Genomic DNA, 12,755 nt, shown 5'->3' on the forward strand with positions numbered 1-12,755 from the left:
TGAAACACTGTTGTGTTAGCATTTTTCCTTGAACTGCTCTCACTGCTGTAACTTAAGGCACATCTCTGCTCTACTCAGAGGCGGGCAGTTTTTTTTTCTTTGGGGCCAACTCAGTGCACCCCTTAAGGTACATGCTGGCAGAGGGTATTGCACGAGGAAACGCAGTTTGGTCTGGGAACAGAGGAGGTCGGCATTGCTGAGTGTCTGATGTCAGGCTGGAACCACTGCTTGGTGTTGGATTGGTAGGTATGGTGCGATGATGGACAACATATCTTTAGTAGCTAACAAGGGCAGTAGGTTGTAATGTGACATATAAATCCTTCCTCCAGAACATACATTGTCATTACTATAGGAGCAGTATCAGTTAAAATACACATCTCTTTACTGTTCTGCTGCTGGTAACTCTCCATAGCTGCCCAGCATGTGGGAATTTGTGTACACATTTTATTATTACATTGTTTTCTCTGTGTTTTTCCTCTGTACAAAACTAAGTGCAGCAGTGTTACAGCATCACTTTTGCAGCTTCACTCCCTGTTTGAAACAAATAGGTGAGGGGAAGCTGCAGATCACTCCCACTTTTCCAATTTGCTCCAGGCCACTGGCAGATAGTCTTGCAAAACTAGTACACTGATGGGTGATGGGTTGAGGAAGGAAGAGCAGGATCCAGCAGGTGAGGGAAAGGAAATTACAAGAGTTGAGGATTGACTGAGTTTCATGCCTCCCTGGCTGTACACAGCAGCCATCACCTCTGCCTGGGGAGGCACAGAACCCTGCATGCTTTGTGAGCCTCCATAGTGTTCAGGGCCAGAGGAAAGGGGTGGTATATGGAGTTTGCATTAATTAAGTCAGGAGAGGCAGGTTATCAGTATTGTATGTGGCACAGCCTGTCATCCTCACTTCGACTGTGGTAAGAAAAGACGGCACCTTATTGGAGATGGGAACACTTTCATGGTCTGCCAGGGAAATGTGAGCTCCCTTCCTCAGCACTGAACTCCCAGTTCGCTAAGTCCCCTTAGGCTTACTGTAGTCTTACACAGTCTGTAAGGCTTAGCAGGGATGTCTAGCTTGGATTTGGATCAAAACTCAGGTCGTAGCTAAGAAAGAATAGATCACAGGACAGGAAGATACTGGAGCATGTATGGATGCATGTCTCACTTCATGCCTTGGCTTAGCAACAGTTTTTCTTTCCACTGACTGTATAGTGTAGTAGTTGATGAGAACTGACCAGCTCGATCTCCCAGATAGCTGCCAAGGATGCATTTGAATGAACTGAGGGTAGAAATCACAGAATGGTTTGGGCTGGAAGGGATGTTAAAGATCATCAAGATCATCTAGTTCCAACTGCCCTGCCATGGGCAGGAAGTGATGCTAAAACTATGGTTCAAGCTGCAAAAAGTTGGGAGCATCAGGAAGAGTGGAGAAGACTGCAGAGTAAGCAGACAGTAACAATGCAGTTGTTGTGTTCTGGTACATGGCAAGCCCTACCAAATGCAGGTATGAATTATGTACAGCATGAAGAGGATGTCCAAGGGATTCAGTGGAGAAGAATGTCGTCTTCTGCTGGGAGAGAAGAATTTCCATCAGTTTTGTCAGATGAGGGAGGTATGGTGTAGAGTGTTTGGGAAGGGATCTTGACTGCTCTTTTTCCAGCTACAGATAAGACTAGAGAATGAGAGAAAGTTCTTAAAAGATGTACCATTGACATCAGGGTGTGTTTTTTTAAGTCAACATATGTAGAAATTGGCCCATTCAAAACAGAGTAAAATCCTCTTTCAAAAATTGACTTGCATTTTACTGAGAGCACCTTGTTTAAGCACAGTTAGGGAAGGAAGAACTTGGCTCTGAGTTTTTGTTTGTCCTATTGAAATAAAGGTAAGAGCTTACCAGTCTCTGAAATGTGACTTCCTAATGAATACATGCTCAAGTTCCTTCTCTGTGTAAATACCGATAAATTCCATGTTGCAGTGTCGAGTTGTACCATGACTTCAGAGACATCTGTAGCCCAGGAGCCAGCAAGGTGGTAAGTGAAGTCTTGTTAAGCACTATTCACCTCGAGCAATTCCCTTGTTCTCTCTGTGCTGGCTCCATAGCTGTGTTTGAAAAAATAAGAGATAAAAGGCCTGACTTAAAACTAAAGAGTGCATCACATCAGAGATTGATTTGGTAAGCAGTTCTTTAAGGAAAAAAAATCTGCTGTCTCTTTCCATTTATATCCTTATTAGGTAATCCCAGAAGACTAAATCTTTGGACTTAAAAGTCTTAATATATAATCTAGACATTTTAGTATATTATATCCACAGATAATTTTTCCTTCAGAATAATCAATCCCTGTATTTAGGACTTCTGCATCCTGAAACACATAGCATGTGCTGTTCAGCATTGTTGTTTGCACAATGTCTTATGAATGGCTTTTTTGCAGGCAAATAGAGGCGAGATGACACTGTAAAGACAAAAAATACAACATACAGTAATACAAAATTACATACAGTAATCTAAAACAAGTTGGGCAGAGAGAAGGGGGCGGATTTCAGGGAAGTCTTAATACTCTGTGTGCAAACAGATACTGCACGGGAACACATTTCGCCTTCTCAGCCATCTTTGAGTTTTCACCAAGTGAAGTCTACACATGAATTTACACTGCATTAGGAGGCATTTCAGAAACTGGTGGTGGTTAAATCCTGTGGTGGTCTCTCCAAACAAAAAGGCCTTTCAGAATACCTTTCAGCCCAACATGCAATTTCCCTCTCCAGTCACTAATATTTGTGAATCTCACACAGTTGCTACCTGATACTTGTGGGAATTTTTTTATGCCTATGGAGTGTTACACTCCCTTTTTAACATCACTATTTGTCTAACACTTCCCTGAATCCACGACTTTGAGAGGGAAACAATGGAAGAAGCAGGTCTTTCTTGAATGGTACACACACTGGCAATCATGCTGGATTATTAGATAGTGGAGGTTGCCCAATTAAGCAGTTGGATTTGCAGAGGGAGGGGAAAATGCACCTTGAACCCTGGGCTCAGTTCAGAAATATCCCTGCCTTGCTCCCAAGGACAACTTAGGGTGTGCTCCCCTTGGGCAGCATGATGTGCTCAGGAACAGTTCTCTCCCTTGAACAGCCCTTGTGAACAGAAGGGCTTGCCTGGGGTTGGCAGCTCATGTGGCTTTGGTGTTGGGCAGCTGGAGTGCAGTGACTGCTGATGGGGTCAGGAGGGGCTTCAGTGCAGGAAGGGTCAGTGGCCACAAGAACAGGGAATATGAACCAGCAATACAGAGAGCTGTGAGGAGAGGCAACGCTTTGGTACCCCAAATTTGGGTGTGTTTGTAGGCAACTGAAAAAGGAAGCACATGTGGCTACAAAGAGGAGGAGGAGAAGCTGCAGGGTAAGGCAGTGGCAGTGATGTGAAGGCATCTGAAAGCCGCAAGAGTACACATTGTATGCATCTGATCTGCTAATAGACAGTAAAAGGGGCTTTTCATGAGAGGTAGTTCCTACCAGAGAAGACCAAGCTGGGACTCTTGTCAGCAGTATCATCAGAAATGAGCAAAAACTTTCTAATCCAGCAGGAATCTTAGAAACTTTAGCTAGTCAGCATGTTACAGAGGACAATGTTGAGGAAATGCCTTTGGGCTGGAGCTGAAGCTGAATGTGGAGTCTGGAAAGTGCTGAGAGAAAGCAACTGCATCTCCTGGCATAACACAGCAGGGAGCCATGCTGGGACAGGGCAAGACTCCATGTGGTGCGTGCTCTGCAATGGAGACGGAAGGGTCATACCCCCCCCCCCAAGAAGGTTGTGGCTATACATCTGTATTAGGCTGTTATTAAAGCACTAGTGACATAAATCACTTTATGGTAACACAGGGCAGACGAGCAGGCGCATCAAGCTTCCATTAGATCCTTGATCAGATGCACACACTCTGTCTTGCTACTGGGTTTATTCAGATGTGATGGCAGAGAAAGTGATTTGGTTTTATGTAAATAATAACAAGGCTTTATTCCTGCCTAGCTGTTGCATATCTCATTGAAGCGGAAAGACTCTAATTTTACTCCAGGGATGCCCACCAGAAGCCCTGTGAAGTAGCTGTTGCCACGAGGTGCACCTGTGGGATGATGATGTCCACTGCACTGCCCCCTCTGCAGCCTCTAGTTTTCTCTCCTGGGCTGCAGGTGGAAAGAACAGTCTACTCCAGGCTGGCACAGGAATGTCTCATAGCTATTGCCACTGGGGTTTTTTGCCCTGTGCAAGCAAACATAGTGCCAACAGATCTTGACCAAATCTACGAATTTTATGGTTAAAGATGAAATGGTTGCCAGTCTCTACTTATTGTGGAGTCTAGAAAATAGCACAGGAGCATAGCCTGCCTCAGGGTAGGAGATGCACAGACAAGGTCCAATGGTCAGGAATTTTCTAAAGATCAAGAATATTTTAAAGAAATATTTTAAAGAAATCATAGAAGTGATACAGGCTGTTTCTGACAGTCCTGCAGGAATATGTCTTACATGACTATGAAGTTGTGCCTTATTTTCACAGGTAGTTTTTTTACTTTTTAGCAGAGTGGGGTACACTACTGCCAGCTCTTAAACAACATTGCTTTTCAAGGATATTTGACAGAGGGTGGGATTTGGTTTTTAATTGGTTCTTTTTTGGTGGTTTTTGTTCGTTTGGTTGGTTTTGAGAGTGATGGTGGTAGAGTTTTCTTTTTTTAAAGAGAAGATTTGCCCTTGGATCTTACCTTTACAAGTGCATTAGCCATACTAGCTGGTACACCAGAGCTAACCTTGAGTTGGACAGAGATTTCTCTATAAGATAAGTTATTTATATTCAAGGCTCAGGTCATAGTTTGTTTTTTCAGTTCTAATTTTTTCATTATTTTTCTAAAAGTTATAATACAAAGGGTATTACAAAAGTTAAGAAAAAAAAAGTCACAAACAAAAGCAGTAAGATATCTTTCAACATAATACAATTGCTATAGATATTTTTCTACATCTCCATAATAAACATATATTCGCTGCTAATTTTGCTGGAAATACAAAGCACCCTGAATGAACATGGTACCATGGGAGAAAACAGCCAGGACAACTGCAATGATTTCTGCTGTTTTCATCCCACAGGAGAGCGAGACAGTGGCCAGCTGACTTCCAGCTAGTGATTGGAGTTCAGAGCACCTTGTTCCTTCAGGGTCCTCAATTTTATTCAGATTTGGCTTGTACCAGGTGATTAAACCAATATTGGAGCAGGTGCAGTCCAGAGGGGTAACTTAAATTGATTATGCAGTGGCCCAGTTTTTGGAACTTGGTTAAGCACTGAAATGTGTCAGTGCTTAGATTTCTGAAATGCCTAACTGCTGATGGAGATCCTTGACAGAAATATTACAGAGGCCTTGTAAAACGTCTGGGCTTATGTAGGGCTCCTTTTCCACACCACAAAATGTTCCCAGCCAAAGGGTGTCAGCTGTGGAGTTCTATATCCGTGCCAGGACCCCAGAGATGTCAGCACAGCCTCTGAAGTCCAAATGGGACTGGAAGGCTCCAGGTTCAATGTATGTAGTGTCATTGCCTTTAAAGATGAGAGTTATATTGCTGATATTCTGCAGAACATGCACATCTTCTGCTGTGATTGCTCCTGTGTTGTTTGTTTGAAAGTCGAGGTATTTGAGGTTTTGAGTGGGAAAGCTGGGAGGAAGCTGCAATGAAGAGATGTGGTTGCTGCCCAAGATGAGGGTATCTAAGCCGTCCAGATTTGTCATTGGAATGAAAGACATACTGGTTATTCCTGTCTGTGTTAAGACAAGCTTCTCCAGGGAACGCGGGCCAGCAAACACTGTGTGAGACAGAAACATGAGCAGGTTTCCTGTCAGCAAAGTTGTCTTCAGCTGCCTGTTGCTGTGAAAGGTGCCATCATAACCCGGTTGATCTGACACCTTGAGAAAACAATAGAAAGCAGCATCAGTGGCCTGTCTCGCAAAACTCTTCTGGTATATGTGATTACCCAAACTGAACCTCATGTCTGTAAAAGCTCATGATCAGTTGCCTTCACCACGATAAAAGTGTCTTTTTCAGTGATGTTTATCTGGTACTTTTAAGTTCACATTTAATTACAGGGTTCTGCTGAGAAGAAAAACCTGCCCTGAAATGGTGAGTGTGAGGAGGCATTTGTGGGAGGCAGGGAGACAGGAGGTTTTTAGTGTCCAACTTAATAAAATGAAAATTTCCAAGGACCAAACATGTCTTTCTCCAGATTTTAGGGAAGAATATAGAAAAATGAATAAAAACCTGCTGCAGTGACTTTGCTGTCACTACTGTCTTAGAAGCAGCAATATCTGGAAAATGCCTATTTCACCCACTGTTCTACAAATGATTGTTATCAGGGGAGAAGCCTAGATATTGCCCAAGTGGATCAATCTCTGCTTAGCAAAAAAACTCACCAGCTATCTGAAGCTGTCTGAAGGTGTCCCTGTGAAGGCAGGGAGATGCTGCTATGGTGTGCTCCAGAGGTCTCTGTCTCTGGCAAGAGCAGGGGGTTTCACCAATGTGATGAGCAGAAGTGAAGATGCTCCTTCCATACCTTGTTAAGTCCAAGGAGAGAAGAAACTTCAACTCAGAGAAGGTTGAATCCTGGAGGGAAGGCAGCACATTGAAGCTGAAGCTGAGGATTTCTGTTGTGACAGGTACTTTTTCAGAAAGCTTCCTCAGTCCTAAACCTTCATGGCTATGGCTTTTACTTGCTGTAATCTGTGGAAGATATACAGTGAAGCTGAAAGAGCTATGTACTGTGAATATAAATAGGAAAATAAAACCCAACTAGCACAACCCCCAAATAAACCCAAACAGAGTTTTGAATTATTTAAAATGCAGCAGCCAAAACCCTAGGAAGCCTCAGCACAAGCTTGCAATGGACAGCCCGGGGGTTTTGTGGAGTGTGTTTTTAAAATGAATACCTTGAAACTCTCTTGTACTAATTTGAAGTGAGTTTCATTTGCAATACTTTCTTATCAAAGTTAGCACATACAAGAATTGTTTACTCTTCTGGATGAATTATTAATCCTTAAAAAAGCATTCCTACAAAGTAGTTTTAAATTCCAAATATCATGAGTCTTGTAACAAAACTTACTACAAGAGAAGTCTTAAGTAAACCTTACAGAAAGGAGGTAAAAAAAAGCAGGTCTGGAAAATGTTGGATATGAACTACATTTACACGCTGCAGTGAGAAGACAGCAGGAATGCTAAATCTTAAAATGTCCATGAAGGATTTTCAGCTTAAGTGAAAAGAAATCAATTTATTACACAGAGAAGTCTACTCTGTGGCTACCAGGGAAATTCATTAAATGTGCCTGACCCACCTTTGTCTGGTGATTACACAGAAGTCAACCAGAATCTGGGAAGCACCATCCTGAAACAGGCTGCCTTACTGCTCCAAATGCTGGGAGTGCTCAGAGCACTGCCCTGGTCCCAGCTGCCACACTGCAATGGGGAGTGTGAGCACAGCCAGTGCAGCACCAGCCACCTCCTCACCCAGGCCCAGCCTAGAGAGGTTGGGACCCTGGGACTACATGGGAGCTGCAGCTTTGGCAATACCCTTGCCAGTCACCTTGCAGACGTTCTGCTTGTGGGTAAGTAAAAGCATGTGTGGCACAGCTGGCCAGCACAAGCACTTTAGTTGATACAAAGCAATTGTGCTAGTGGAGCAGAGCAAGCAGGGGCAGCAGTTGTGTGTTCAGAGGGAAATGCCCTGGAGCCTGGAGCCCGTGACGTGTAAGGGAGAGCGCAGATGTACACCCTGTGGGTGGGAGCACGTGGCCTGTTGGGGTTTGCTGAGGTGCATCTCTGTGGGCCCTGGGGAATAGTCTGAGCATGGGGCTCAGGTCGTTCTGTCGACATGCAACTCTATTTCAAGCTAAACCACGTCTCTGCCTGTCTCTGGCTTAGGAGATGCAGGTGGGCAGTGTCAGCACTCAGCAGCTTCAGAGGAGAGGGCTAGTTAGTAGTATTTGTTGCAAGCCACAAACTGGATATGGTGAACACTTTCTTCCTTTCCTTTAAGCACAAATCCTGTAACTGGATGCTGTTCAGGGAGTCTCTGTGAGGCAACATGACCTGACACTGCTCCAGGCACTGCAGCCTGTTAGGCAGTGGCAGAGAGATGCTGGCAGCAGCATGGTGGAGGAAGTCTAGAGGGACTGTCACCACAAAATTCCCCATCTGGGTGGAGAGTGCAGCTCCTCTACTGTCCTGCTCCCTCTGGCATGCTAGGTCCCAGCTGGAGTTCTGTGCCAGCTGGACAGCACCCAGGGACAGGACCAGCAGAGAGTGACAAGTCAGTGCTGAGCCGTGGCCGGGGGACAGAAAGCCACCCCAGTACCTGCTGTGATAATACTTGTGATAGCACAGGGACTCAGGTCCAGCCTAGAAGAACTGAAATAATACAGTATCAGTCACTACAAAAATGGGAAAATACTGCCTTAGAAAAGCTGATGCTTTCAGTACTGATAAGCAAAGAAAAACCTGTGGAGCTAACTGCTGCTATGTGCAGTTTAGACAGATAAAAGTTATTTAGCTGTCATTATAAAGGACAACAGTGCCTATGTTTTGCCATTCAAATAAAACAGTGAGTAAGCAACTCTCCATGTGCTTCAGGGCATGAAGTGGCTCTCACAGGGAGCTGAAGAGACACTATCCTGATGGGGATCCTGTTGTACCGCTCTGAGTGCTCAGGGATTTGTAGATTTAATTCAACGAGGAATTTGTTATTGGCCCCAAATGTGTGCTGCTTAAGGCTGCTTTTCCATTACGCTTCTTCCCTGAATCAAAAACCTTGACTTTTTTTCTGTTGTCTCCCAGTTGGAATAGAAAAGACAACAGAAGAAAAGATAAGACAACAGAAGAAAAGATTAAAAAAAAGAAAAATCTTATTGGGTCAGTTTTTCTTCTACCTCTGGAAAAACTCTGTTATTTTCTTATTAATTTCATGTGGTATTGCATACTGACCAAACAGCAAATAGAGACGTCATCATCCCAGCACTGTGTACAAGTTCCTGTATGAAGAGCACAGCACAAGAGACAAAAATCCTCTATCTGGCTCTCATACCTCTTAAATACCCCTGTGAAACTTTATCATCCTTCAAGCTCTCTGAGGGATGATGGGCTGGTTTGATCAAACCAGTGCTGGTTTGATGGGCTCCCAAAGTCTCCATCAGTGGTGGGAGAGAGTGTGAGGGTGCACAGATGTGCAGGTGTGAGGATGAGGAGGGACAGTGGCTGATGTCCCTAAGCATATATCAAGACACCTGCCTTATTTCTCTGACAAAGACCTTCAAATTCCCCTGAGATAAATCCCTTGGGAACTGGAAATATTGGAACGTTAGCAGGCGGGTAGTCACCTCAGATGTGTCCAGCTCCTGTATATCAAGAGGGACTGGTGTCTGTCACTCAGCTCCACGCACATCGTCTCTGCAGCACCAGATACTTTGCAGCTGACACAGGCAAGTGCTGTGAAAACCACAGGCCATGATGGAGAGAGGTGGGTTGCTCCACTGGCTGATCTTGTGCTGCCTTCCCTGAATGAAAGTGAGACTGACCAGAGATCAGATAAACTGGGGCACTTGGCTAGAAAGCAGGTTGCCAGGAAAAAATAAGCTTGCTGGACTTCCCAGACTCAGTGTGAGCAAAACAATAGTTTCAGAGCGAAAGAGGAACTTGCCTGCTTTAAATATAGCCAGTTACTGTGCACTGATGCTTTTCTGGAGCAGAACAGATTTTTAAAAAGTGGAAACTGAGGGAAATCGGTCTATGCTCATGTAGAGTGAAATGTCTCTGCTAAGTACAGGGTAGTGCAGAAGAGACTGTAGCATCTCACCAAAGGGGAATTTAGTGCAATGGGGAGTTTGAGTTGAACAAAATTTGATAAATCACTTAGGAAAGGCACAAAATCTTGTAAAACAGCTGAAGGCCAGAGTTCTGCTTTGTGGACTGGTAGCAGTGGTGCACTTGGTGGTGTTAGTTTTACAGTGGACTCAATGACGTTATAGGTCTTTTCCAACCTAAACCATTCTATGATTCTATGACTCTAAGATTTTTGCCTGTATTTCTGGAAAAAGGATTGTGATGCTTATGCATGACTCTTGCAGTAGAAACAGTAGAGCTAAAAAGCAATACTTCAATCTGAAAATGAACACTCTTTCTCTTGTATTTAGCTTACAGGGAACGATCAGTTTTTTGTAATGGGACAGTATAACTAACCATCGCTAAGATGGCTCTGTGTGTGGCAGCTGCAGGCAGGAGGGGATCTTGTGCCAGCCAAAGATGTCTGGTCCTCACGGCCCAGGACAGCACTGAGTGCTGACTCTGAGCCAAACAGCTCAACTTGCCTTTTTCTTTCCTTTCTTAAATGACTGAGTTATCACCTTGACAACTCTGTCTTCCGTAGGCTTAAGCAGCAGTCTTTCTAGAAGAGTAGAGAAAGGTGTGATGAAAACTTACTGGGTTCAGCAAACATGCCCTAGCTCGATAGAGCTGATCCAGCACCAGTAACTCAGTCAGTGAAGGCTCAAGCAATCAAGATGCCAACTGGAGAGCATCAAGCTTGACACCCGGGAAGGTGGAGATACCTGAGCTTCTATGGTGCCAAGGCCAAGCACAAAAGCAGTGGCTTCAGCTCTGAAATACAGCTGTGCTGGTAGCTGGAGCTGATGTCACCTGAGCCATGCTGTGCTCATCCCTGCAGGCAGCTGAGGAGAGGGAAGCAGTCAACATATCGAGAGGGAAGCTTAAAATCCAGTGCAGAGCTCAGTCCATTTTGCATACTTAGCTAAAGCTGTTGGGTGGGCTGTTGAGGCTGGCAGGCACTGAGAGGCCACAGAACCGGTGACCCGCTGCTGTGTCATTCTGCCACTAGGATGCTTCTGTGCCGACCTGATTGGCTGGGTTTTTTAGTCCTCTTTAATTTATAGTATACAAAAGAAAGTAGCTTCTCTGAATGACAAACTGAAAAGCTCACTCCACATCCCACTAACAGTTCTGTCTCTTTCCCAGTCACTCTTGTGTTTTCTGGGAATTCTGCTCACCCTGCAGCTGGTTGCAAGAAGTTCAGAGGAATTTGTATGATACGTTTACTTCTTGTTTATCTGCCGTTTCGGTTTCCCATGTTAATGCTCAAAGGCATCCCTGTGTAATGGATTTGTGTGGCCAGGTTTTAGTGGGGGGTTGTGGGTGACCAGGGGCTACAAGGGTGATGTTTGTGAGAAGCTGCCAAAAGCTTCCCCCATGTCCAGAAGAACTAATGACTCCAGGATGGACCCACTGCTGGCCAAGGCTGAGCCAGTCAGGAATGATAGCAATGCCTCTGTGATAACCTATTTAAGAAGGAAAAAAAATATTGTGCAGAGGTAATTGCAGCCAGAGAAGAGCAGAGTGAGAATATGTGAAAGGAACATCAGAGTCAATGTAGAAGGAAGAGGAGGAGGTGCTCCAGGTGCTGGAGCTGGGATTCCCCTGTAGCCTGTGGTGCAGACCGTGGTGAGGCAGCTGTCCCCCTGCAGTCCGTGGAGGACCATGGGGATGCAGAGTTCCACCTGCAGCCTGTGGAGGAGACCCACGCTGGAGCAGGTGGATGCCTGAAAGAGGGCTGTGAACCCATAGGAAACCCATACTGGGGCAGAGACCTGGCAGAGACTTGCAGACCCATGGAGAGAGGAGCCCACACTGGAGGAGGTTTGCTGGTAGGACCTGCGGTCCTGTCAGGGTCCCATGCTGGAGCAGCCTATGCCTGAAGGACTTCACTCCGTGGAAAAATGACCTACATTGGAGCAGCTCTTGGATGACTCATGTTGGAGAAGTTCATGGAAGACTATCTCCTGTGGGAGAGACTCCATGCTGTTGAGGAAATGGGAAGATTTATTATTCAAATAATGAATTCTGGGGCCTGACTCAATTTCATAGAATCATAGAATATCCTGAGTGGGAAGTGATGCACAAGGATCATAAAGTCCAGTTCCTGGCCCTGCACAGGACAACCCCAAGAATCACACCATGTGCCTGAGAGCATTGTCCAAAAGCCTTTTGAACTCTATCAAGTTTGGTGCTGTGACCATTCCCCTGGGGAGCCTGTTCCAGTGCACAATCACCCTCTGGGTGAAGAACTGTTTCCTAATATCCAACCTAAACCTCTCCTGACTCAACTTCATGCCATTTCCTTCGGTCCTGTCACTGGTCACCAAAGAGAAGAGATCAGTGCCTGCCCCTGCTTCTCCTCATGAGGAAGCTGTGTCCTTTTCTCCAGGCTGAACAGACCAAGTGACCTCAGCTGCTTCTCATATGGCTTTGTCTCCAGACCCTTCCCCATCACTGTGATTGTCCTTTGGATGCTCTCTAATAGATTTATATCTTATATTGAGCTTCCAAAACTGCACACAACACTTCAGGTAATGAAGAATTTGTTATGAAATAAGTACTGGGTGACTGAAGGTCAAGAAGAACTTGAGTTATTCATAACCTGTGCCTATCTGATTAATTTAGATCTTTGTGCTTTTAAAACAAAATGGGGAGAGGTAAGAATTTATGGCAACAGGAGAGGTTTTTGGTGCTGGCAGGGGGCATTGCTATGGACACCCACCATGGGCTTGAGCAGGCTGCAGACACTGTGACTGCAGCAGCCAGGGCTGTTGCAGGCTGATTCACCTCTCGTATTGATCCAGGAGGATTGCTCTTCTGCCTGCTGGTGTTTGTTGTTCCCAGGTGCTGGGTGGATTCTTCCTCCAT

General features: G+C 45.0%; 1 protein-coding gene across 1 annotated transcript; it reads right to left on the reverse strand.

Moving 5' to 3' along the window:
- Positions 1-5,464: 5,464 nt before the first annotated feature.
- Positions 5,465-12,755, reverse strand: CD180 (CD180 molecule). Its single transcript, XM_017808070.1, is given in 5 exon segments — positions 5,465-5,904; positions 5,907-5,923; positions 6,568-6,734; positions 11,798-11,870; positions 12,610-12,755. Coding segments are annotated over 5 exon segments (843 nt in total).

The sequence above is a fragment of the Lepidothrix coronata genome, unplaced genomic scaffold (genome assembly GCF_001604755.1).
Source record: "Lepidothrix coronata isolate B3197 unplaced genomic scaffold, Lepidothrix_coronata-1.0 Scaffold22, whole genome shotgun sequence".
Classification (NCBI taxonomy): Eukaryota; Metazoa; Chordata; class Aves; order Passeriformes; family Pipridae; genus Lepidothrix; species Lepidothrix coronata.